Raw genomic sequence first — 25,434 nt, forward strand, 5'->3', positions numbered from 1 at the left:
CCATTTTGTCACCGTGGGGAGTGAACAAAACAAAAACTGCATCAAGTGCATTTACGGGTGCCGCAACCAAACACCCCCGGACGCGTCAGAAAATATGCTCGACGATACTGAAAATGGCTGTAAAAATTTGCGGATTTGCCGTTCAGGAAAGTAACTTTGCCATCGTTGCCTATTGCTTTTGAAACTGGCACACCGTACACTTCGTTTGCATCGCGCTGGAAACAGTGACCAGATGTGCCTATGGCAAAGACACCAGAAGATGCAGGGAGAACGGGAAATAAGGGAGGCGCGGTATCACCTACGGATCCACAGAACGGACGAACGTCTGCTCGACGTCCACACGGCACGGTCTATCACACTCGACTGCTCGATCTGCTCGCGATCGCCGTGCTCTCGAGCGATCCCGCCTGCACTGGTGTGCGTGTCTGCCCGATCGTGCCGGACGAGCATGTTTGGGTAGGTGTGCGTATCCGCGGCCCATCGGAGACATGATTTTATGCTACGAGCATACGCATGTTTTCGACAACCCCCGGTGTTATGTGCGCCCTGAAGACTGAAGCTAGACACCTGGCATACGGCAAAGGTAAACATATCCCTTTGGGATATGCGAAATGAATTCTAGCTAGTAGTGGCCATCTACCAACAGCAGCAACACGCAGCATGTAGCAATCAGTTTCTTATCAAAGTCGCGGCTGCTGCTGGGCGGGAAATGCTGAGAAGAATCTTGGTTTCCTACTTCCTTCTTCTCGCGCAACGATCGTTGGGTCTGCAGTTATCAGTTCCGGCATCCCAACACGCATACATTGTAGCTTTGCCCGCAGCCCTAGATGGCCCTTTAGGACGGGTGGAAAAGCGCCGCCGGGTACCGATAACCCCGGTGCCAATGGTGGTAGTGTTCTACTTTTTCGAATGTTGGAATGTTCGGGTTGGGAGGGAGTGGAAGCTAGCCGCAGGTTCCCATTGAAATATGCTGAAATTTTGTATCAATTCAAGCATTCTTATGTTTATGTCTTCTGTTTGATATGCATCCATCTCTTCATGTTTGCGATAAAGCATGTCGGAAAACAGAAGAACTTTTATTAAACAAGCACTCCACAATTGTTTCGATGTACTAGTAATTCCTCATGTGGTTCGCGTGTTCTTGTTAGGCTTAGAAACTAAACCCAATTTCTAATCTGAAATCCGAGCCAAGTATTTTAGGCCTCATTATTGTCGTACGTCACCGGGGCCACTATAGCGATGACCCCGCGTAGTACTGATAGCAGCCACCGGTTCATCACTTCCGATTAGGCGATCACAAAATATGGCTGATGGGCGTAAAACATGTCGAGCAAGACACAACCATTTGATGTATTTTTTCCATCCTCGCTCCGGCTACGCACTCGGGCAGAGTTGTCCTTTTGCACAACTTACTCCGGCAGGGCAAGTGTAGCGTAAGAATTTCGTGTTGTCTACCGACCGGAGAGCCTTATCACCAGCACTCGTTAATGCCGCAACGGGCAAGAAGCAGCGGTTATTATCAACCACACACTTTAGCCTGTATGTTTCCGTTTGCTTTTCATTCATCAACAAGCAGCTTCGAACGAGGCCATTTGGAAGATGGTAGAATATGGTTCTAAACACATATTACAGCACATGACGATCAAAACTGGGAAAAATGCCATGGTAGGAAAGATGAACTGAAGTTTTAAAAATAAGAAACGAACTTTTAAAAACATACTCTATGTACATATACCCCCAATAAGTGTGACCGATCACGGTTACAAGCCACAAGTGATCGTTATTTGTGGCTCGATACATTTGTAAACTAAATTTCAAATCTGTATGGGAAAGGTTCATGTATACGAACTTTTTTGTAAACGCCTGGAACATTATTTTGGTCTATCATAATAATTTTAATTACAAAATTAGGTATAAACTAGCAGATGAGCGATAATTTCAAAATACTACTCCTTTTGTGCTATGCAATGTCTTATGCCTGTGAAAAGTACGCTAGATGACGCTGTCGTACAATTGTTTATTGAATACCTTAAGGGGTATCATGTGAAATAATTCACCGAATGTCTTATTTCAAATAGTGACCAATGTGTTTGAAGCCTGATGTAATGTATTTGATTGCAGCGACAGGTAAGGAAACTAGTACTTTGCGTCCATTTTGAAGGATATTATAATATATCTAACGTCTCAATGAGACATTCAATTCCTAAAGCAGCTGAGCCATGAACCCATGGCAGTTGTTTTATTCACAGGTTCAATTTTGTATGACCCACCACTAGCTCACCATTTTCGCCGGTCGTTTTTGGGGCGAAAAGCCGAATTCTCTCAAAAAACCGGGCGAAATGCTCTTGCTCTCTCTCGGGCGAACACGTTTTCACACAGGTTTTTATCAAACACAAGAAACAACGGTAACATTTACCTTCCACAAAGTTGCGCGTCTTGAAAATACCTTTCATTTAAGGGGTCAGTTGTGAATATCGGTTGAAAGAATCAAAAGTTATTAACAAATTGGCAAATTTTTGCGTTTCAGTCGCGTATTTGCATCGAGGTCTATCAACCTTGTTCCCGGTAGAGTGTTATCTCTTTTCCACAAAATAAGTTTTTTCAAAAACTATAAAAGACAGAAAGATCTTCTGTAACACAAAGTTGTGAGTCCTGAAAAGACTGTTCGTTTGAGGGGTCATATGTACAAATCGGTTAAGCAATCATAAAGTTATTAACAAATGTGTTATTTCAGCAGAGAATACCAACCAAGGTTTATGTACCCCCGTCCCATTTAAAAATTTATTTAAAAAACTAAGAATTGACGAAGAATCTTTGTTTTATTGAATTGTTTGCCTTCAAAAGACCTTTCATTTGAGGGGTCTGTGCAAAAATTGGCCAAGGCACTAAAAAGTTATCAACAAATTAGCTATTTCGGTTTCGGTAAAAACTTCTGGCACACACGAAGAGTCGTCAGTCGTGTGGTTGGTTTCATGCGCGTCGGACGTGCGCGAGGTGGTGGTGCCGTCTGTGCTAGAATTGCGGAGTGTTTGAAGAAAAACGAAACGGAACAGAAACATGACCGACAATAACCAGCATACCCGGGTACTTGAAACATTTTGCATGCATATCGATGTTTAACGCGTGTTCTTTTCGTGGCCGAGAACCTCAAGCACCACATGGGAAAATGTATTTTTATCCCGTTGTATGTTTGCCTCGTCTCACTCGGGTTTGCGAATGTGTTTACATGGTGTTGTGTCGGGAAAAAAAACGTCAGACAAGAAATTGTCCTCAACGTGTGCGATCCGCGAATGCTTCAACTGCAAGTGCACATGCATCGTGCCGTATCTGGTGCATCGGGATTGCGCTTACGTTCACATTTTTACGTTGACCCATACTGCTAAAGTTTGGCGTAGTTGCGTTGTTCGATGTTCCAGTTATCGAGGAGTTTTGCGTTCATTGAATTTACCGTAGTGGAATTCGATTGCCAATCGAATGGGAAGAAGAAAATTGCGGTTGTTTTGCAAAAGAATCAGATAGGAGAAAGGAGCTGACCTTGAAAAAGCTGATTAGTAGTGTTCCAGTTAAATGCACCACAAAGCTGGGGCTCTACATTGCTAATGTCCGCTAGTTTACCACCCGACTGGTGTGTATTCTTTCCGGCGCCACCACGCGCCGTAGTTTCCGTTCGCCATCGATCGCCGCCGCCCGGCTGGTGTGAAAATGTTATGAAATTCAGCTGTGCAAAACTACACTTCCTTTGAACGCCCCTAAGGAGCGGCCGCAATCAATAATGCAGTATAAAACATTATACGAATGTGATTAATAGTATTTTTTTGTATAAATAAGATCAATACTTTTTATACGTTAGAATACCCCTGCCGATAAAGAATTGTCCTACTGTACGGAAAAAGGAAAAACATCTTATCTTTCACCTTATCTATAACGTACAGTAGCTTCATCGTTCTCTGGCAATTTTATCATTTTGAACGTTCCTTCGAAGTTCACGAAAGAATACAACAATCCATTGTGACCCAATCATAAACTGTTACATTTAACGGTACAGGGTTCACGATGCCTCGACTACCTACGGAGATCCTTGAGCTGATGACGATGTCAAATGATCAACAGTCAAGGGACATACCTGGTATGTCCTCGAAGAAAGGCCACATTAATCGATGGAGTTTCTCGAAGGGTTGGAACCGGTTTCCACACCATCCGAAGGACGAACGGATCGAGTTTTAAGTTTTCGAACCCAACCGAAGATAAAGAATGTAATTTATGTTGATAGCTTTCGGTACACTTTCTTAATACAGCTGTGTTGCTCCCCTTACATTATACAGTCAGATTTTGTGTGCTTCAAAAATGCACCAACTGGTCAAACAAGAACTCCTTTAACCGGTTTTTCTTACATAACAGTTTCGAAACGGTGTCCCTAGGTTGTAGGGAATGGGTCCATCTAGGGCAGTAGGGCACGGGAGTAAAATACTTGTTAAGCGCTAAGCTTGTTAGTGGAGGTCTACAACAATGCCCCACAAATGTTCGCAAAGTATTTAAGAATATTATTTGTCAAGACTTATAGACGTTTTTTTTTTAACTTACGATCGTATCAATTATAGGATGTCTAATTTTATTTTTCTAAACAACCTTAACCCACAATCGAAGGCCACGTGGGGAATAATCAATTGTATGTAGGATTCAAGCGGACCTTAAAAATGGTGGCCAACACCGTCGAAATCGACAGTCAAATGAATTCGCTATGCAGTTAATGTGTTTTTTTTCTCTGTCGCTGTGTCCTCCCCTTATCCTTTCACTTTGTCAAATGCCCTCCCATCGTTGACAGTGAACTTGTCCCACGACCTGCAGCATTTTTTCTCCAATGCTTGGGGAGAACCGTTCACGAAAAGGGTGTCCATAGCGGCTCGCCGACATGACATTGACATGCATTTGATCGTCGGAATCATACCGTTGATCGAATGGAATGGCATGGAGCCATCTACTCGAGCTTGATCTTTAGGGTTTGGCGAAGCTATTAGTCGTGCGAAGTCAACGTAAAACTTCTCCCCGAGCCGGACCAGACGAATCCGGTGTGGATCAAGTGGATGGCCATGTGCTTTTGGGGGGTTAGGAAAGTGTGTGCGTAACGCTTCGCTAGGATCACAAGTTTTTGGACGCGGTCACCAGCGTCCGCGAAGGACTCTCGCCCGTGACTTCCTGTTACCGGTTTACCCGAACCGGGAAGTTGTTGGCTGCACCTCCCGAATGGGCAACCTAGCGGCGCGATCGCGGGTGTTTGCGGTTCCACTTAGCGTTTCACGGGGCTATGAGTATGCGTCGCCGATTTCAAAGACCGCATGATTTGACGATTTCCAATGCCGGTCGTGGGGAGGATGCCACCAGTGTATGACACTCGACGACCGTGACCTTGCGCCCGTTCCACGGCCGCCGGCCGAGACCCTTTTTCGGTCGAGAAATTTGTCGTCGATGACTGGAGGCGGTCGGCTTGTGTTTGGAGAGGAGTGGACCGAAACGAGGGTTAATGGAGGCCCGTCGAAAACGATGCCCATATTGTTGATATAAGCACCGACAGAAGCGAATGGGAGATTGATTTCCAATTAACCGCTAGTTTAATCTGCCCAAGGTCGCAGGTGTGTAAATCCTATTGATCCTACACTACCTTTGAGCCATAACAGACAGACGAGTTCACAGGATAGTTGGGAAATCCTTTGGAACGTTCTAGCACCACCAGCGGATCGCATCAAAACAGGTTCAAAGTATAATACAAAATGCGGAACAAAACGAGACGCCTCCGACGGAGGCGATCTTTCTGGATGTTTGGAAGCGATTGGAACGAGTTTTTAATTTGTTTTCCTTTTTTTTACTGTCTCGGCTCCGCACGACCTCTCAAGCATTTCATTTGCTGGCTCGGATCGACGGTGGATGATAGTTGCTTTATTTTTAGTTCTAAGGCGCTTTTGACTTTTTCACTCACAGCCGGGCCGGAACTTTAGCTCGGGTTTAGAATCGGTTTTCTTTAAATCATTCTTTTCCACAACTTATCGACCGTGGTACGGAACGAGCTCGGTATGGCGTATCTTGCAGCTGGAGGGTAGGAGATTTTTTTCGAAAAAATTGGAAATCAGAAGCAAGGAACCAACAGCCGAAATGTAAGATTGGCGTCAATCGGATCCGATCAACATTTACCACAGCCTCAATGCATCTTCTTACGACTTCTGGCGAATTTTGGTGCGACGACTCCTTCCGGGAGGAGAAAGCTCATTGTTCGGCCCCGTTGGGGCTTCCCCATACATTACGTTTTGAAAGTTCAATCACTGTGGCACAATTTTCAGCCCATTCAACCAACGATCGTGCCCATAAAGCAAAGCAATGGGCACAAGGCAAACCAACACGCTAAACAGCGCACAAGTACACACACACACACATACACCGAATGGCTAAACGGAAGATCAAGAACGCAGTCGCGCATAAGTCAGAAGATGATTGGCTCTAATTGAATCGGCCGAATGATGTCGGTGCCTTGTGCCCCGGGGCCGAATCATTATCGCGGCGACGCGACGTGGCACTCAAATGCACAACCGAAAGAACTGGCAACACTCTCACTCGTCCATTTCACTGCGCTGGTGGCGTCTTTCCCCCCGGGATGGAAGAAGTTGCGTAAAACATTCTCACGATCGCTCGTGATGTTGTGTTCTTTTCACGCGGTCCGAATGATAGTACGGCGCTGTTGAGTCATCGGGTTAGTACTACTATCTTCAAAGCCGCCTCCATTCACCCGTAGAGTGCGACTGTCTTGTCGGTGCAAAGACTTGACTCGATCGGACGAGCCGGTTTCATTTCATTGCATGTGCAAAAGCCCAATTACGTGACCCAATTCCTCGTAAACTAGCAACAGTGGAGTGGCCAGCATTCGTGCAGATCGTTGTTTTGTTAGGAGAACATCTTCGAAATAAGGGGTGTTGCTGGTTTGTTGCTGTTTCTGTTTGAATCTCCATTACGAAACTGATCGCCGGTTCTTATTTTTGTATTTTTATTTGCCATGAAAATCTGTTTAAAATGTAAGAAAAATTACAATAACACAAAAGAGCTAAAAAAAATGGAAAACCACTATCGTCACATACACCGTACTGTGTAAATGCATTGCACTTTCAACTATTTGGAATAAAAATGCTGTCGCCTTACCACAATCGTGTTACATTAAGTTCGCCGCTGCGTGGAAGTTATCAACACTTTCAACTAGCGAACACATAAAGTCTAATTGTGTACACAAATAGTAGTGCCATCGCTTGACGTAACAAAGTGCAATTAAACACAGTCAAAGATTAGCAGCGTTATATCAATGGGAGAAACATTTCCCAGCCTTGGAAAACTTGCCTTTCCTAACGAATCCGCCCCGGTGATTCATGCCGGTTGTTTTTATTGCTTTTGCGGTGCCAGGTTGTTAAAAATCACCCACCGCCACCCGGGTTGGGAACGTTTCTAATTTGTGTGGGATACCGATAGTTAAAACACTACCTTTACTATTAGGCGGTCTCTTCGCGCCGGTAAATGGTTGTGTAACCGGGCGCAGCATATGAATGTAACGAATTGTACTCATCTTCATTTCCCTTTCCCGGTTTTTTTTCCTCTTGCAGTAAACGAAGCTGACCCGCACCGATGCTGCTGTTTTGCTGTGTGTGCACTAGGGGAACGGTGATCTTTTCCGGCTCTTTCCCACACAATGCAGTGACAATCGGTAGTATGCGTCCAACCGATTCCGCCCAGTGACCGCCCTCAGAAGTGTTTCGAGTGTTTACGAGTTCAGTAGCTGGCCGGTTCGGTCACGTGGCCGTGGCAGAACGGAAGGAAGGGTTGTGTGTACTCCTGCCAGCCCCTGCTGCAGTGTTGATCGCGTGCTTCATGTCAAAGCGAGTTGAAATCGACTGCCGGGTGTGAGATAAATCATCGTAATCGTCCTCGTTTCGTACCGGACGCGTGTCGATAACAAATTGTGTGAACATATGTGCCTAACCCCCGCCTGAAGTGCTGTTCATATTGGTTTAGCATACTGTTTTGTTTCGGATACGCACTGCATCGATCGTGATCGTGGAAAGGCGTGACAATTGGAGCGTTAGATGGAGCATCAACAGCACATTCCCATCGAAAGGAATTCACAGAAGGGAGAATTCACAATGAACGGCAACGGCCACTACCATGCAGCGGAGCGGACACCCAGCGAGGAAAATCTGCACAAGGCGGGCGGCAACGAGCCGGCATCGCTCCCTGATGCGGAGATCAGCGGACAGGCGCTGCATCGATTGAACTGCATGGGACGCCTTTCGTATCACGTGTCGGAGGCAATAGGGCGATTTTTCTACCGGTAAGTTGCGGCGAAACCATTTACAGGTTGCACGAGCACCGTTTTAAAAGGCTCACTCCGAAGATAACGTTGAACTTGACAATGAAATCGATCGGTCATGCTGTATGGCCAGCGGTTTTTTGCGTTAAGGTCGTTGCCGACCAGGAAGACGATTTGCATTGCGAACTCCACCGAATTTTAATGACGAAATTCACTGCCAAAACATAAATAAAACCGTTTGCCAAGAAGGAAGAAAAAAGATGAAATGTTCGCGAAACTTTATCGGATCCGCCCCGAGACCGGTCTAACGTGTTTTTTCGTCTTATGAGTTCGAGGTAGAAACGGTTCAAAAACGAGGTGTTTTTTTTGCGACAGCTGTATAAAATACAGATTAAACCGATTCCGTGAAATGAACCATACGGCAATCTTTTCCTCGCTGGGATGTTGCATTTATTTCAACCGGTTTTTAGGCTACCCAGGGTCCGCTTCAAACCAGATTGCGTTATCTTGTTTTTTTTTTTGGAAACGCTCCAAAATGTTAATGATATCTTATATTTAACCAGGAAGTGTTGGGAGGTGTTTTTTTTTTTGCTGGTGTCATCTTTCCATTAAGCGTAATTTTACCGCAATTCAAGATGGTGCTTTGTAACGGTTGATACGTGATCATTAGATGGAACCAGCAAATGGCATGTGGCACAAATAAAACGATCTACCCCAAATAAGCGTTACAAAAGTAACAGATAATCTATATACCAAAAAAGTTGCATGATCCCAACTTGTTACGTTACTGTAGGCAGGGCCAGACACTTTAGTCGAACCATATGTTCGACCCTTTATGGCATTCCATCACGAGATTGATAAAGCAAGCTGACAAGGTCTGAAACATTAGATTGTGCCTGATAAGACGATACGCTAGGGCAGCGTTGATATGGTTGACACTACGCGAGATTACCGATAGTCCGCGATTGTCTGAAAGGGATTGATTTGCTGTGTAGGAAATGTACTTATTCGATGGAACCAGCACTGTTACTCGTTACTTCAACGATGATGCATAGTCATTTTAGGCCTACAATTAATTTGTACAAATTGTACTAACAGACATCAAATCGTTTTGACTGCTCAAAATACAACCATCAAATGGCAATACGAATTATTGACAGCTAGATATCTGTGCATGAAAACTATAGACCGCTAGAAATTATTGATCGCTATTTAATTGCACTTCAATGATAAGCGCACGGTCAAAGTCTAATGCGTTTGGTTGTCCTCCGGTTCAATTATTTCCAATGCTAGCTTTTTGAGGTAATATTAGATCATCGGCATGACACGTGCTATAGGCTTTAATCGCTTTGTCAAAACACAATGGGTGATGTATAATCCGGCGTTCAGTACGCGCATAGAAACGGCTGTATTAACCAAACATTTTTGCTTTCCGTACGGATGAACTCATCGATTGAGCTTTGACGTGGATCCGGCTCACGCTTTGTCCGGCATGGAAAGAGCAATCAAAGGATCAAAGACCGATCGGATAGCACACAGGGGTGGGCAGGGTTGTTGCAGACAAACATGGACTGTCTGCAGTGACGAAATGCCCCTAGACTAGGCCATTTTTAATCTCGTTCACTTCGTATTATATTGAACAGAATTTATTTCCTCATTATACATTGCCTTGCCCAAAGTTGGCGACTTCAGGACTATTTTATTTTTTAATCGGCGAATAGGGAAATGTCATTGCCAAATGTATGCACCCGCGAGTAAAGCAAATAGAAGTGACGTAGGGACTCGTTTTGAATTTTCGTTTGTGGTAAAACGTGTTTTGTTGTAGCACACGTGCGCGATGTACACTGGCCGAACATCACATCCGTTGGCGGCTCAGCGTCGACCTCAATCATGGACAATGTTTACCTTCTTGTCAGAAAAAGTAAAAGTGTGAAACGACGCTGCCGAGTCCAGAGTTCGGCGATAGTGGACAGGGTGACATTAGTCACCACACAGCGTAGGGTTGTCCATGTGTGAATTTCGTTTCCAACACGATCCTGACTTCGCTGCTCACCTTCAGGGTCAACCAACCCTGACTGTAACCTTGACCACGAACGATGCGCGTTGAATTGTTAAGTGGTAGATTAATTTAATGTGATATGTCAGAGGTTTGTTGCTTCTACACACAACTGACAAGTGAAAGCTACTGTAAACTTAAACATCCATCCTTCGTTACAAGACTGACCAGCAGGCTGTGAAATGTGCTACAATTTATTCACATGCAAATGATGCCCAGTAATTTTTAAAGCAGAACGTAGGCAATATAAAAACCGTCATTACTAAGCTTACACTACAACCGTTGAGCGAGATTAGCCGGACGAAGCTCCATCCGAAATGCAAACAGATATCCACTCCTCTCCTCAGCTCTGTCCGCAATCAACATAGTTTATTTTTATAACATCGTACAAATTTGGTTGAAAATCTCAAAAATCCCCTCTGACAATTAAGTGAATGAGTAACTACAATATCAACCCGTTTTGGGTCTGCTGCTGGTTTCTGCAAAAATCCTGCTTAGTCTTCACTTTGAAAGGTCGTAGGTCAATTTGCATCCCCCAATCAACGTTATCTTAATGAGGTCAAAAACAAATCCTGTTTACGCGTGGTTGGTGAATTCTGGTTCTAGATGCTCTTGGAGTTGAAGCTCAAAACGTTTAAATCCCGTTTCGCCTCGTTAAAAATTGCACGATTGTGTACTGTCCGATAATCGTATTAAATATTAGACATATATATTTCCTCGGTGGTGTCATACGGCCATTAGCTTACAAATCATCCTGCTTGCCAAAAATCATTCAAACAAAAACATGTTGGTTTCGCATGGCCATATGAACCGATAAGCCATAGCCCTATCGGGTGATACAGTGTCAAAAAGAACAAATTCGCGAAAAAAAAAAAATCAAAAAAACTGTTGGTGCCAAATCTGGGGTGCTAAAGTTATGCTTTATTTTTAAGAAGCACGCCCGTCTGCGGCGATAATAAAAATCAATGCAGGCATAGAATGTTTTTTGTTATGCTAAAGTGCAAAAACGAACAGCTGAAACGGCTTCAACATTTCCGTTTGATGTTAAGCAAAATTTGTGGGGTTTGTATTGTTGTTTTTCTGCCTGGCTCTGCAATCATTTGCCTGGAAACTGCAATCAAAAATTTGGAAACAATTCCGACAACAGGTCATCAAATTTGCACATCAAAATAGCTACAGTGAGCCCAAAAAGTATTCGTCTAGACGAATATTTGTTGGAAAGACCCGATTTAAAAGCCTAGTAGGCGCCCAAAAAAAATTCCAATGGTCAGATCGAGTGTGGTAATGGCCAAGGCACTATCATTGTTTGATAAAAATAAAAAAATAGGAAAACTTAACAGTAAAATAAATTAAAAACTAAAAAGTTGATATTTTGCTAGAGCAAAAAGTATTCGTCTAGTTGGAAATTGACCGCCTTCCTGTGGGCTTCTCTGAATCTAATTGATGGCGCATCACGCAAGTGACATGATATTTCAATTTGAGTGAAATCTAGCATACCACAGTCTGGAATTAACGTGTTAAGCGATCTCTTAGTCCTGTGGAACTGACGGAGTCTTTTTTGTAGGGAAACCAGGTTATTATGGCCGACAGTATATCGCGGTTCTTAAAATAATATGGTCAGTTCGCGTTATTGAAACCATTGGTTTAGGAGGCTTCGGGAAATGAACAAAAATTTGGCAAAAGGCTTTGTTTTACCACTCTTTTTTCATTGTTTTCTATCACCAAGGAGTGTTTGAACATGCAAGCACTGCTCACTACTCACCGTCGATGGCCTATGACGAATCAACGACTTAACGGAATGCAGTGCAAATGGACGTAGCGTTTAATGTGTTAATGCTGAATGTTCAGTTAGTTCACATCATAGGTCAAAAGGCGTCAGAGATAACCTTTGAAGAGAAAAACTAATCGTACGATTGCATAATGTATGCAAGTCTACCAACGAGATAGCCAAACTTGTGGCCAGTTCTTGTTTTAAAGCTCAATCGGTAATTTATCGATTCTCCAACTCAAAAACATTAGAAAATAACCAACGAAAAGGTCGGCCACGAGCTGTAACCCCATAAAAAATGCAATTCTGAGATGCAAACAAAGAATCTTGTTTCAACGATGAAATATGGTGAAAGTTCCGACATGGTTTAGAGGTGCATGAGTGCAGCAGGATTGGGGCAGTTGCACTTCATTGATGGGGTAATGGATCACAAAACCTATGTTCAAATTTTGAAAGACAGTTGTATAAAAAGCGCCGAGAAGTTAGGATTTCAAGGAAGATTCCTATTCCAACAAGATATCGAGCCTAAGCACACAGCCGTAAATACCAAGTTGGGGCTTCGTTATAATGTCCCAAAACAACTCCATACGCTTCCCACAGAGTCCAGATTTGAACCCAATAGAACATCTATGGAAGATTTTAGATAATTCCTTTCGAAAACGGACAATCTCTAACAAGGGTGAGTTGAAAGGCACCTTACAAGCAGAATGGGACCGAATACCGCCTACCGTCTTGACAAATTTGGTCAATTCCATGCCACGTAGACTTAAAAGTGTTATTGAAGCAAAGGGATACCCTAAAAAAATATTAAATCCTAACACAGTAAGCTGGTTGCTTCGAAAATAGGACAACAATCCGAAGTAGACGAATACTTTTTGCGTTCATCATAAATGCTTTTTTTGTAATATTGCGCCATGGCCATCAGTGTTGTTAAGTTGTACTAGCAAATTTGCTTGATATATACAAATTGACCAATCCTCTATCGACCATGGCCGTTTAAACGCATTTTTTGAGCCTAGATAGCTCCAAAATATGGGGTTTTCAAGAAGTTTTCGTCTAGACGAATACTTTTTGGGCTCACTGTATTTAGTCTACATAGCAACTCTTAACGCCCCAAAAAGGTGAACAAAACCCGAGTATAACAAAGTCTTACTCGATCTTTTCGAGCCATTTATAGTAGTCATGTTAATCTGTTATTTGGAATTATGAAGAAAAATTTGAAAAAAAAAACAGCCACAAGTTTGTCCATTTTTGAAAACCAAGGCTATACCGGTTTACAATTCGAAATGTGTAGTTGCATTCTCGGTTATATAAATAGTAATCACTGAAACTGGAAATCATTGCTAGTTAACTTAACAAGTTGTTTTGGATTGACGAATTTAAATAAAAGTCATCATACCTTCATTGCATTATTCCAGAAGGAATCCTTATATTTCCGATGCCACCTGTCGAAATCCAGTCCATTGTCCTAGGGACAATATGCGAATTGAAGATACTTCGAGGCGAGCGACTAGATTACGGAATCAAGAATTTTTAACTATCGACTGAATTTCCATTTTTTTTTAATGCCAAAATGATCAGGAAAATCCATTGGGGCTTCATTTTGTTCCGCCATTTTCTAGTTCGATTTCGAAAGCAAAGTACACTATAAATAAATTGTTGAATGTGCACTTCTTATAGTGTTCGAAGAGTTGATTCATAATTGCATTGATTTGGCCATATCAAACATTCACTAGAATTTAAGCAATGGTCACTATGATGCCAACTCGGTTATGTGTCGATTTGTTGCTTGGTTTACCATTGACTTTAGGTTGAAATCATTAATTTTAGATGTTATTGCAAACACGATTATGTTTAGTCACTAAACTGGCTACTAAACTGGCAGCAATTCTCGATACACCATTATCCTTGCAAACACCATTCGTACGATTGTTCTTCTCACAAGTGCTGACGATCTTCCATTATACAGAGGTTAATTTATCACGCATTCCAGATGTAGCTAATGAACAACTCTGACCTAGGAACAAGCAGTGAAAAAAGGCTTCATAGCAGATGTCGCAGTAATTTAGCGTGAAGCACTCAGTTAACGATATCGTCGTTCCAGTCAATGCCTCGATATGGCCGGGTGTGGAGCATGTGTGCTGTGAGTTGGAAATTGGTGCCTCAACTCACGCATTTCGAAAAATCGGATTATTATTTGACAAGATTGTTAAACGTAATGCAACTCTCCGGTTATCGATTGTGGTATTTGACCGCGTTTATCTAAAATGTTTTCCTTGTGTTTGCCTTTTTCATCTTTCACCCCACAGCCTCGGCTATTGGATCGCCAACAATGCGTGGAAAACGATCGGACTCTGCTGGTTGCTGGTGGCCTTGTGCAGCGTGGGCTTCGTGCGATTTCACAAGGAGAAGAGCCCTATGAAGCTGTGGATACCACTCGGGTCCAAGTTTCAGCATGACACCAACTGGCTTATCGAGCACTTTCAGGAGGGAAATCGGATCGAGACGATCATGATAACCGCACCGGACGTACTGGTGCCAGAAGTACTGCAGACGGTACGTAGCGACAAGAAGATGCAAACATGGACTGTTTCGTCTAATGTTTTTTGTTTCTCACGTCGGTTGCAGCTTGCCAGCATCACGGAACAAGTGGAAAGCTTCAAGTTTCAAAACAGCGAAGGTCAGCGGCTGGGCTGGACGGATGTTTGTCATAAGTAATGCCCTACTACAAAGCATTGAAACGGTTGGCTAGTGCTAACCGGCGACCCACTTCGATTACGCGCTGCTAATATAGCGTAATATTTTCTCTCCCATTTGCCAAAGGGTGCCCCTGATTGCGGAATACACGGCGGACGGTACGCGCAAGAAACGCAACACACTGGATCAGGAGGACACGCTAGACGCTCCCGTTACGACCCGGCGACCCAAGAAGAGCAAGCCGCTGTTTACACCCGTTATCGATGTGCCGTCGTTTCTGTTTTGTCCGATGGTGGAGCGGCTCGAGATGGGCTGCTACGGGAGCAGCCTGCTCGAGTTGTGGAAGTACAATCGCACCACCATCGCCGGCCTATCGAAGGAAGAAATCGTGGATAAGCTTAACCGCACCACGATAAGCCCCATGACGGGGCATACGGTGGAGTTCGCCGAGCTGCTCGGTGACGTGCGCCGGGACTGGCGGGGGCGCATTGTGTCGGCAGGGTCGTTGGTAACGCACTGGTTCGTGCACGTCAACTTCTCGGAGGTAGACTCGGACGTGAGTGGCAATGCGGCCGGTACCGAGGACTGGGTGACAGAGAATGCTGTCCTGTGGGAGGAAAAGTTCCTGAAGTTGGCTGCCAATGCGAAACGGGACTTTTCCAGCAATGAAACGAGCATTTACTATTCAGCCGGTAGAAGGTAGGTGTCTGATACTCGCAGCACTATGGCCAGAGTTACAATAACACGATAACGACACGCACTATTTCCTCTCAACATTCGTAGCTACGGTGATATCAGCGAGGAGTCGATGTTCAAAGATATGGATAAGCTTGTCTACGGAGGCATTATTATGTTCGTTTACATGCAGTTGGTTCTTTCCAAGTTCAGCTGGACCGAGTTTCGGGTACGACACCTTTTAAGTTATAATTATGTTAGTTTTACTAATTTAAATCTCAACCGTATTCTATCCCGCAGGTAATTCTCGGTTCCGTTGGACTAATGAGCGTTGGGATGGGTTTCATATCCGGTTGCGGGCTCGTCGCCGCCATCGGTGTATCGTACGGGCCGGTGCACACCTCGCTGCCATTTCTACTGATGGGCCTTGGCGTCGACGATATGTTTGTCATGATGGCGTGCTATCGCAAGGTGCGTAAGGTCAACCCGGACCTACCACTAGCGGAGCGGATGGGACTCATGCTGCAACACGCTGGTGCATCGATAACGGTTACATCATTGACCGACATCGTGGCGTTTGTGGTCGGCTCGATAACGGTCATCCCCTCGCTGCAGTCGTTCTGTATTTACGCGGCGGCCGGCGTATTTATGATGTTCTTCTTCGTTATCACCTTTTTTGTGGCCATCTTCACGCTTGACGAAATTCGTATTGCCAACCGGCGCAACTCGTTCCTGCTCTGGGTGGTGCACGACGAAAAGTCGACCGCGCTCTGGTGCGAGTACAATCTGATGCATCGCTTCATCAAGATGCTGTACTCCAAGTTCCTCCTGACACCCATCGGGAAATCGGCGATCATACTGGCGGTGGTGCTGATGACCACGGTTAACGTAAACAACCTGCTAAAGCTACGCCAAAAGTTCGACCCGAACTGGTTCATCCCGGAGGAAACGTACCTGAATCAGTTTGTGATAAAATCGCACGAACATTACCCCAACTCCGGCTACGAAGCGCTGTTGCTCTTCGGGAATCTCAATTACACGGCCGAGCTGCCCAACCTGATCAAGGTGACACAAGAGCTGGAAAACCGCACCGATATCCTGCACAGCGTCAGCTCGTGGGTTACCCCCTTTCAGGACTTTGTGTACACGCATTACGACAAGGACATTGCGGTCGATTCGCTCAGCGACAGCAATTTCCGCAAATACTTGAGCAAGTTTCTCTTCAGCTACGAAGGCGGACGCTATCAGATGAATATCAAGTTTGCCGGCAAGCTAAAGTGCGGCGACCCGGCACCGAACATTACGGTTACCACCATGGATTTTAAATTCAAACCATTCAAAGAGCGGGAAGAATATCTGCCGGCGAAGTACGCCGTTGAAGACATGCTCGAACGGAGCAACATCAGCACCGGGGATCAGTTTCGGACGCTATGGGCAAAGATATTCGGCAACTGGGTAACGGATGAGATTATCGATACGGAAATTTACCGCAACATTGCACTCGCATTGATTGGCGTAATGTTCTGCTCGGTAGTGCTCATCGTCAATCTTCAAATTTGCTTCTGGATTTTCGTGTGCGTCCTGCTGACGCTCGTCAACGTTGGCGGGCTGATGCAGGTGTGGGGTCTGACGCTGGATCTTGTGTCCTGCATAGCACTGCAGCTGGCGGTGGGTTTGTGCGTTGACTATGCCGCCCACATCGGTCACACCTTCCTCACCATTAACAAAGGGGACCGAAATCGGCGAAGTCTGGAAACGGTACTACACATCGGGGCAGCCGTTTTTTACGGCGGTGGCTCAACCATACTGTCACTGTCCATTTTGTCCGGGTCACAGGCGTACACCTACAGGACGTTTTTCAAAATTTTCCTGCTCGTCATTTCCTACGGACTGTTCCACGGTACCATTTTGCTCCCGGTGATTCTCAGCTTGATAGGACCCGCCCCGTACTCTGGGTCGCTCAACAGTCTCAACACGATTAACAACAATCCGAGCCCGTCGAAGCAAATTGGACAAACCAACACGGAAATGATTTCCATCATTGGTGACAGCAGGCAACAGAATAAAAAGACTCCCTCGGAACTGTGAGGGCACGGCAAGAAAGCTTAAACGGAAACAGTTCCACAATCAAACAATGGGCAACAGGCCCTGCTCCTCCGTTTATCAGTATCTAAGAGATTTTTTTTTTATCAAACACGCACGGTACTACACACAAGTAAGACAAGCAAATTTCACTGAGGATTACAAAATCGCGTTATATGTGTAAAAACAATTGTGATTAGTCATGTTGTCTTTGGTGGCATGATTGTTTAGGAAGTATTTTATGGTAATGTAAATATGAATTTTAAGAAATATATACGAGCAGGTGTTTGGAATAATTGTGTGTGGCGTGTTGTTGCAGATAATTTTCGGAACGAAAATAAAACATGTTACTAATATCTTACATCTGTATATTATTTTAAACGATATAATCGCATGCGGTTTTCCTTTCTGTTGTTTACAGAATATTTTCCGAAGCGAAAACAGAACACGGTGCCAACATATTATTTTCTAAAAACCGCATATGCTTTTCCATCTTTACAACAATGTAAAATAATGTTGCTGTTGTTGTTAATTGTTGTTAAAATAATTATCTAGCGTATTTTATTCGAATTACAAAATAAGGCAAGTTGTTCTACTTATTTATTTTTCAAGCTAGGGGCGAAATTTCACTCGAACGTCGGGTGTTAGTGATGGGTGGATGCCGGGATTCAAATCCATTCTATGATTCGGATCTTCAAATCCGAATCCCAATCCGTCGTATCATACGTGCTCATCTAACTTGCCAATTCCTCAGTGATTCAAATCTCGTTATTCAAATCTTTTTATTTATCTTGTCGATAAGTAATATCATTGTAATGGTTTCAAATAAACTTCGCAGATCAGGAGCGGTACGCTACCCGCAACGAATCTTTTGACTTGGGGAGTATAAATAACTGAAAACACTTTGACTGTCAAAACACAGGTGAAAGTGGATCCTCAATTTCGGAAGGAGGGGATCATCAAATAACACTTCAAAACGTAAATATCCGCTGTTTTACTATTACCAAATCAACCTGTTATTACATATTTAGACCTCTCTTCACAGTGGCATACATCCGCGTCACGGTACTACTGCGTAAATAGCTGCTTTTGTTATTCACCCGGCGAAAATGCAATAACGTGACCATAAACAATTCTAGCGTCTGCAGCTTTCACCCGTTGAAACGTTCACCCAAGTACACAGAAAATCGATCGACCTGCCAGACATGGGTCTCGGGATGTTCCAGAGGACGGCTTTCGTTGCCTGCAAAATGTACACATCTTCTCCAGTGAAGTTGATCAATCTGGCGCAACGTTACCATTGTTCCAGTGCATTCACACGGCCCGCAAGTAGCGGCACGTTGCAGGTGCCATGGCGATACTGCAACGATCGATATTCGACCAAGTATCTTGCACCATCCAGTATCCCTTTCAAAGGTGTTCCTGTGAGAACCTTATCGATTGGCGATTGGCGGTACCTGCAGAAACGTGATCTTCCGAACGAACAAGAAAGCATTGCATCACCGTCATCAGCTCCGGTGCCGCCGGAAAAGCTTGGCCTTTTTGCACGGTTCAAAAAGATGTACAAGGAGTACTGGTACGTACTCGTACCAGTGCATTGTCTAACATCCGTTATGTGGTTCGGCGGTTTCTACTATGCGTCGACCAGTGGCGTTGATGTGATCGCAATCCTCGAATCGATGGGTGTATCCGAGACGCTGATCAATCCGGTGCGGGACTCTAGCCTCGGGCACATCGCCATCGCTTATTTGTTGTATAAAATAGCGACACCAGCACGGTACACGGTGACATTAGGTAGGCACCAATTGGCGAGGGATGTGCAGCCGGAACATAAATAACGATTATTCTATTTTCTTGCCAGGTGGAACAACCGTTTCTATCAAGTATCTGGAACAGTGGGGATACATCAAGCCCATGCCGAACAAGGCCCAGCTGGTGCAGATGTATAAGGACAAGAAGGAGAACATACAGGAAAGGATAGCCGAAAAGCGACTCGATTTCCAGGAGAAAATGGCAGAGAAGAAGCTCGACATTCAGGAGAAAATTGCCGTTAAGAAACAGGATTTTCAAGACCGAAAGCAGCAATTGACGGAGAAGAAAAATACGCTCATGAATGACATAAAATCGATCGACACCAGCGTGAAATCGCCTACGGAACCGGCAGCTAGTAGTGTCACGGAAAGCAAATAGCATAGCCTAAAAGGAAAAAGGTGATGGTTGCCTTCGGTAATATAGTTGTTTGTTTTTTTATTTCCATTTCCCAAGGAAATTTGGATACGTTAGGGCGACTAAGCTAACCTCCCGGCATGTTGCACTGTCTTGCGTCCGGGGATCATGTGCTAATACACAATTTGTTAATGTTCTGTACACCAATTTGCTATAACTGATCCGCAATATAAAATACACTCCGAACAGGCTCTGTTTCGGCATAAACACAAGTAGAAAACTAAACGCAGGTTTACTGTTGTTGGTAGTCAGATGAATTTTTCTTTTTCCTAAGCGCAACACGAGATCGGGCAACTAATCCATATTGAAGAAAACAAACACTGGTACTTCGCCGTCGGCGTTATTATAACGTACGGATTTTAGTATGATCTATTGTTCAGTGGTTAAAGGTGGGGGTACGGGAGGTTAGGTGGTAATACAGAGAGACGAACGGTGGAAGTATGGAAGGGATTACCAGCAGCCGCTCCCGACCTAGCGCATCCGGTAATGGTTCGTCTCGTCCACCTGCGATAGTTCGCCCTTGAAGTTTAGATCGACGGTGAAGTCAAGATCTCGGTTGTTGCGCACGTTCGGCTTCATCTTGAACGTGCCGTAAATTTCCTCGCCCTTCTTGACCGTCAAGTAGTCGTCGAAGTAGAACACCGTCTGCTTCCAGTGCGTGTAGGCTGCGTCCGGAGCCGTACTGAAGGCGAGCCGCTTGTGGCACTTCGTAAACTCCACGTTGAAGTACGTAACGAGCGCCTGGACGAAGTCGTTACGCTTCACCATCAAATGGAACGTTGATTCAAACTCCAGATCCTCCTTCTTCACCGTGTACAGATCAATCTCCTTGATCATGTACGGGGTGGTTACGACCTGCTTCGGATCGACCACATCCACCAGCGGCTCGCTGATGGCCACCTTCCGGATCGAGCTCATGTTAAACCCGTACACATCATCCCACCAGTTGATCTTCTCGTCCTTGTACTGCCGATCCTCGATCGCCGTCACGAACAGTGTGCAACGGTCCGGGAACATCATACCCGTGTCCTTCTTGAGCCACTTGTCACGCGCGTATATAACGGTGTCCAGCATCGACTCGTAAAACAGACAGTAGCCCATCCACTCGGAAATGATGATATCCACGTGATCGTACCCCTCCGGAAGCGACACTTCCTCCACCTTTCCCTTCACCAGCGTGATCGTCTCCTGCAGATGGTTCGCCTCGACGATCTTCTGTGCGTAGTCGATGATGTTAGAACAATCGATCGCGATTACCTTCGCAGCGCCGGCCTTGGCGGCAAACATCGACAGGATGCCAGTGCCGCAGCCAATGTCCAGCACCACCTTTCCCTTGAACAGATGCCTATTGTGATACATCGCGTTCCGGTACGTCAGCGTGCGGACCTCATCCTTCAGCATCTCCTCGTGGATACCGAAGTGTGCGTACGAATCGAAGTAGTAGTCCCTCGAAGTCATCTCGTCTGCGTTGGTCGCCAAATCGCCGCTGTTGCCGTTCACTGTGTTTGGGCTGAGCGCCCCGGAGGCAGGACCTGCCGGATCTACGGACTCCATCGGTACATCCGTGTTTGCACTGGCCTGATGGAATTGTGTTCAAGCGAAAAAGAAAAAAATACTCGTAAAGTTCTCATCATCGCATAACCTCAAAATCTGTTGCGATCTCGTTTCATCGTTAACCCATGCCGGTAGTAGCGTCTCCCTTTCTGAATGGCAAACACATTTTGCAGAAACTTCCTTCTAAGCTTTCCCCCCCTCTTTATCAACCCTTCACCCTACCCGACAGACGCTGATACCCAACCGAAGCTTACTTACCATTGTTAGTTTAGAAATGTGTTCACTGAATTGATATTTCAAAGCAAATGCGTGCGTAACACGGCGAAGAATCTACTAATTAGAGTTCGCCTTCCGAGCGTTCGCTGTTTTCTGGAAGAATTCTCGTTCGCACGCACAATTAAAATGGTGGCACCAGTGTCTCGGATTCTCCAGAATCGATACTTCTTTGTTCACCTATTTACAGCAGCTCTTGAACAACCGAGCTGATTCCCGGCTAGTTTACACGAGGTAAGGCTGTCTGCTGCTATTCTTTCACTCTTTTACGGCATCAAAAGATTAAAATTCTAGTTCCAGATCGTCTGTTTGGCAGCGGAAAGACAGCGTTTACCGCACACGAGAAACACCGTACTCTGCGGCTCGTTTGTACATGCTTTAATTTTTAGCGGTCTTTCTTATGCCGGTCTCGCTCACCCGCGATACAAATTGCTAGTTAAGGTGTTGCTATTTCACATCCGACTCAACACGATGCTAAATTGTCAAACTGACAGCCATCGGAAAAGTGTCGTTTCGTTCAAGAAATCTTGGTCAGAAGTCAAAAAATGGTAAAAAATCAATTTTATTTGTATATTTCAAGTTTAGTCGAATTTTTATAACATATTTATTATACGTACAACAATAGCAATCGTCTTTACTCGGCCTCTTTATCAACTAACCTACAAAAAAATTAAACAAACGCTACTGTAAGTGTACGCTGCAATTATAAACTAGGGCCCTGCCTTCATCACCTCGTCTGCTCTGCCACTTCCACACTTCGAGGTGGAATATCGTGGAAAAAGAAAGCATCCGCACTTCAGGAATTTCATTGATCATTTTTACGGGGTGTCATCATTCCGTGTCGCCAACCCACCACCTGCATGCCAGGCGAGTTTCGAAACTTTCCAAAGCAGCAATCGGTTGGTGGAAGTTTTTCCGATCTTGCAAGTAATAATCTGATTTGTGATCAATACACGAAAGGCATGTAAACAAAAGTGATGAGGTGTACAAATTCGTGAGATCCGCATTGAAGCCAACTAGTGATCGTGGAACATACTCAACATTTCGCTGCCATCAACATGGCATTCTTCACGTCGTGCCTTTTGCTTCTGGGTGGATTGTTGTTGGTTCGTCTAGTGCAGCTTTTAATCGTCGTCCGCCGGAGTCAACGGGCAACGGACGTTACGCCCCGCACCAAACCCGCGTGCACGATGATCGTGATGGGATCAGGTGGCCACACAGCAGAAATGTTGCGCATCGTCGAGCGCCTCGATAGCGATCGCTACTCGCCACGACAGTACATTATCGCCAGCGCGGACAAAACGAGCGTTGTGAAAGTGATCGAGAGCGAAATCAGACGGCAGCCCGATCCAGCGCAGCAAACATATGAAATTATCACGATCACCCGCAGTCGGGAGGTGCACCAGAGCTACATCAGTTCTGTGGCGACCACGCTCATGGCACTGATCAATTGCGTACCGATCGTCCTCAAGGCACGTCCGGAGCTCGTCCTTACGAATGGGCCGGGGACGTGTGTACCGGTGTGCTTGGTTGCCTTCCTGGCACGGCTTCTATTTCTGAACACCAAATGTAGAATAGTGTTTATCGAAAGCTTCTGTCGTGTCAACAGCCTCTCGTTGAGTGGCCACATATTGCAGTACATTGTCGATATGTTTGTAGTTCAGTGGCCAGAACTTATCCAGCAAACAACTGCAACCCGGGACGACGTCCGCTGCTTTGGACGGCTGTAATCTCCATAACAAATGTTATTTATTAGCACTTATTTTTACGGATGACTTTGTTTTAATGGATGTAAGGGTAACTGCCAAAAAATACACTAATCGATCAAATGTTTACGAAATAATTATTCTTAGTGAAAGAAAACAAAAGTTGAGGAAAATTAAACTTAACTTTTATTCCATTCTCACCGTTTATTTTTGCTATTGCCTTGCATGCTCAGTTAGCAATTCTTTTGGTATTATTCCTAAAACAGTGGAACTTAACACGTTAAGTGCTATGCGCAAATTGCACTGCTTTCCATTCGGGCAGCGATTCGTAGAAACGCCGGCCTACCTAACGGGGTCTGTCGGTCCGAACAGACCGACGCCGGCTTACGGGCAAGAACACTGTCGGCCCCACGAGACCGACGTAGCGCTTAACGTGTTAAATGACTTATTATACTTATTCTCGTCAGTCCATTGAAAGTACAATCTTACGAATAGACCGGACGCCCTTGCGCGTCATAGCTTGTTTTCATCTTTTGAAATGCGAAGAACAAGTACAGAGCTGTAATAAAATACCAATACGATCAATCATCATTGCAAGCATTTAACCAGATTGAAAGTGTACTCACATGCAGCTTCCCATTCCTTTAACGATAGTGTCCCAGCACGAAAGTTTTGCTCACTGGACATCTCCTTTGCGAAATCCTCGACGTGCGCATACTGTTCCGGATCTTTTCGCTGCCCCTCGAAATTGTTTCGTCCATGGTACGGGGGATAGGTTTCGAGCGCTTGCATCTTCTCCAGCAACCCCTGCTTGGGGACCCTAAATTCTTCAAATATATCCTCGAATCGCCTCTTCTCGACCAACCGCAGACCGTGTTTCAGGGCCAGCTTTTCAAACGTAGGGAAGTGAACGAGAAACTCTGGACAGTCGACGACCTCGTCAAGCTGAAAATTGTATTTTGCACCAAACAAAGGAGGATTGTCCGTATCGCAGAGGAATTTTATGTTGTAAATATCGTTTCCGAACGATTCCGACATGGCCATCCGCTGGCGTTTCATAATTTCGTAGGCATCGGGCATCGTTCCGATGAAGTAGAAACCTTCTTCCAGACACTCGGCTGCGTTCTTCATCATGCAGTCCGCTTGCTTAAACGACTCGAACGAATAATGAAAGGCAAACTGGCAGCTAACTAGATGCAGCTTCATCGATGGATCCATGTACTTGGTGCGAAGCTGCTGCAGAGTGGCATCTGCTGCGAAAAATTCCACCTTCGGGCGCCGTTGCATCTCCCGATCCGGTGAAAACATCGAGTTGAACCTCGACTCACACTGCTCCAGGCTGACCTGTGCAATGTCTGTGCATATCAGATGGGTCACGTTCGCGTTAATCCATTTGCATAGATCACCTCCTTTTCCACAGCACAAATCCAACACTCTGAATGGCGACCCGAGTGGAGTTCGATCCTTTACGAGGCCTGTGTATTTGACAATAACTACACTTTTGATCCAGTTGTTGAAGTTTCGCAAGAAAATAATGTTCGATCTTTTACGGGCGAGTAATCCACGATCCTCGATTTTGTTGTAATGAGAAGCGACGACTGCACTGTGCTTTTCACCGTGATCCCCATCGGCCGTTGAAGATTTAGCAGAAGGATTTTCGTCCGAAACACTTTTCTCTGCGGCACTGCTTTTACTATCCTCTGAGTCAGACATAGTGGAAACCAACAGAACTAGGTCAACTGAAGCAGAAGGGTTCGAACAATAGTACTATTTACTTGGCGGTGATAAGAACGATTCTTTGTAACGTCCTCCGGCAAATTGTTCTAATGTTTTGGTTTGTTGACATTCTACACGACATCAAAAACAAGGTGACACTGATTTAGTGATGTGTGAAATTATTCCGTTCGTGCATCGACCCGGAGTTGAGTTCAATCAGTTGTGCAAACATTGAAACAGACAAAATTTTACCAAGTAGCCGTTGTCAAGGAAAAATATTACAAAATACCTATCCATTGAGAAGAATAAGCTCTATTACATATAAAAACTGACTTAATTTACCAGT

The 25,434-nt window shown here is 44.8% G+C and overlaps 5 protein-coding genes across 5 annotated transcripts; 3 read left to right on the forward strand and 2 right to left on the reverse strand.

Moving 5' to 3' along the window:
• Window positions 1-8,125: 8,125 nt before the first annotated feature.
• On the forward strand, window positions 8,126-17,974 carry LOC131272369 (patched domain-containing protein 3-like). Its single transcript, XM_058274082.1, has 6 exons — window positions 8,126-8,356; window positions 14,469-14,715; window positions 14,788-14,873; window positions 14,983-15,555; window positions 15,640-15,760; window positions 15,832-17,974. Exons 1-6 carry the CDS (start codon window positions 8,169-8,171, stop codon window positions 17,617-17,619), a joined length of 3,003 nt encoding a protein of 1,000 aa, XP_058130065.1. The 5' UTR covers window positions 8,126-8,168; the 3' UTR covers window positions 17,620-17,974.
• A 597-nt stretch (window positions 17,975-18,571) lies between these two features.
• On the forward strand, window positions 18,572-20,478 carry LOC131259872 (uncharacterized protein C18orf19 homolog A-like). Its single transcript, XM_058261478.1, has 4 exons — window positions 18,572-18,591; window positions 18,659-18,688; window positions 18,753-19,407; window positions 19,475-20,478. The coding sequence occupies exons 3-4, from the start codon at window positions 18,819-18,821 to the stop codon at window positions 19,801-19,803; spliced, it is 918 nt and encodes a 305-aa protein (XP_058117461.1). The 5' UTR covers window positions 18,572-18,591; window positions 18,659-18,688; window positions 18,753-18,818; the 3' UTR covers window positions 19,804-20,478.
• Window positions 20,071-22,035, reverse strand: LOC131259871 (protein arginine N-methyltransferase 1). The gene is made up of 2 exons (XM_058261477.1): window positions 21,652-22,035; window positions 20,071-21,417 (listed from the first exon to the last, which is right to left on the reverse strand). The coding sequence occupies exons 1-2, from the start codon at window positions 21,652-21,654 to the stop codon at window positions 20,311-20,313; spliced, it is 1,110 nt and encodes a 369-aa protein (XP_058117460.1). The 5' UTR covers window positions 21,655-22,035; the 3' UTR covers window positions 20,071-20,310.
• Window positions 22,036-22,420: 385 nt separating this feature from the next.
• LOC131259873 (UDP-N-acetylglucosamine transferase subunit ALG14 homolog) lies at window positions 22,421-23,495 on the forward strand. Its single transcript, XM_058261479.1, has one exon. The coding sequence runs from the start codon at window positions 22,725-22,727 to the stop codon at window positions 23,394-23,396; it is 672 nt and encodes a 223-aa protein (XP_058117462.1). The 5' UTR covers window positions 22,421-22,724; the 3' UTR covers window positions 23,397-23,495.
• Window positions 23,496-23,545: 50 nt separating this feature from the next.
• On the reverse strand, window positions 23,546-25,190 carry LOC131259869 (mRNA cap guanine-N7 methyltransferase). The gene is made up of 2 exons (XM_058261476.1): window positions 23,999-25,190; window positions 23,546-23,931 (listed from the first exon to the last, which is right to left on the reverse strand). The coding sequence occupies exons 1-2, from the start codon at window positions 25,083-25,085 to the stop codon at window positions 23,858-23,860; spliced, it is 1,161 nt and encodes a 386-aa protein (XP_058117459.1). The 5' UTR covers window positions 25,086-25,190; the 3' UTR covers window positions 23,546-23,857.
• Between the last annotated feature and the right edge of the window lie 244 nt (window positions 25,191-25,434).

Source organism: Anopheles coustani, chromosome 3 (genome assembly GCF_943734705.1).
Source record: "Anopheles coustani chromosome 3, idAnoCousDA_361_x.2, whole genome shotgun sequence".
NCBI lineage: Eukaryota > Metazoa > Arthropoda > Insecta > Diptera > Culicidae > Anopheles > Anopheles coustani.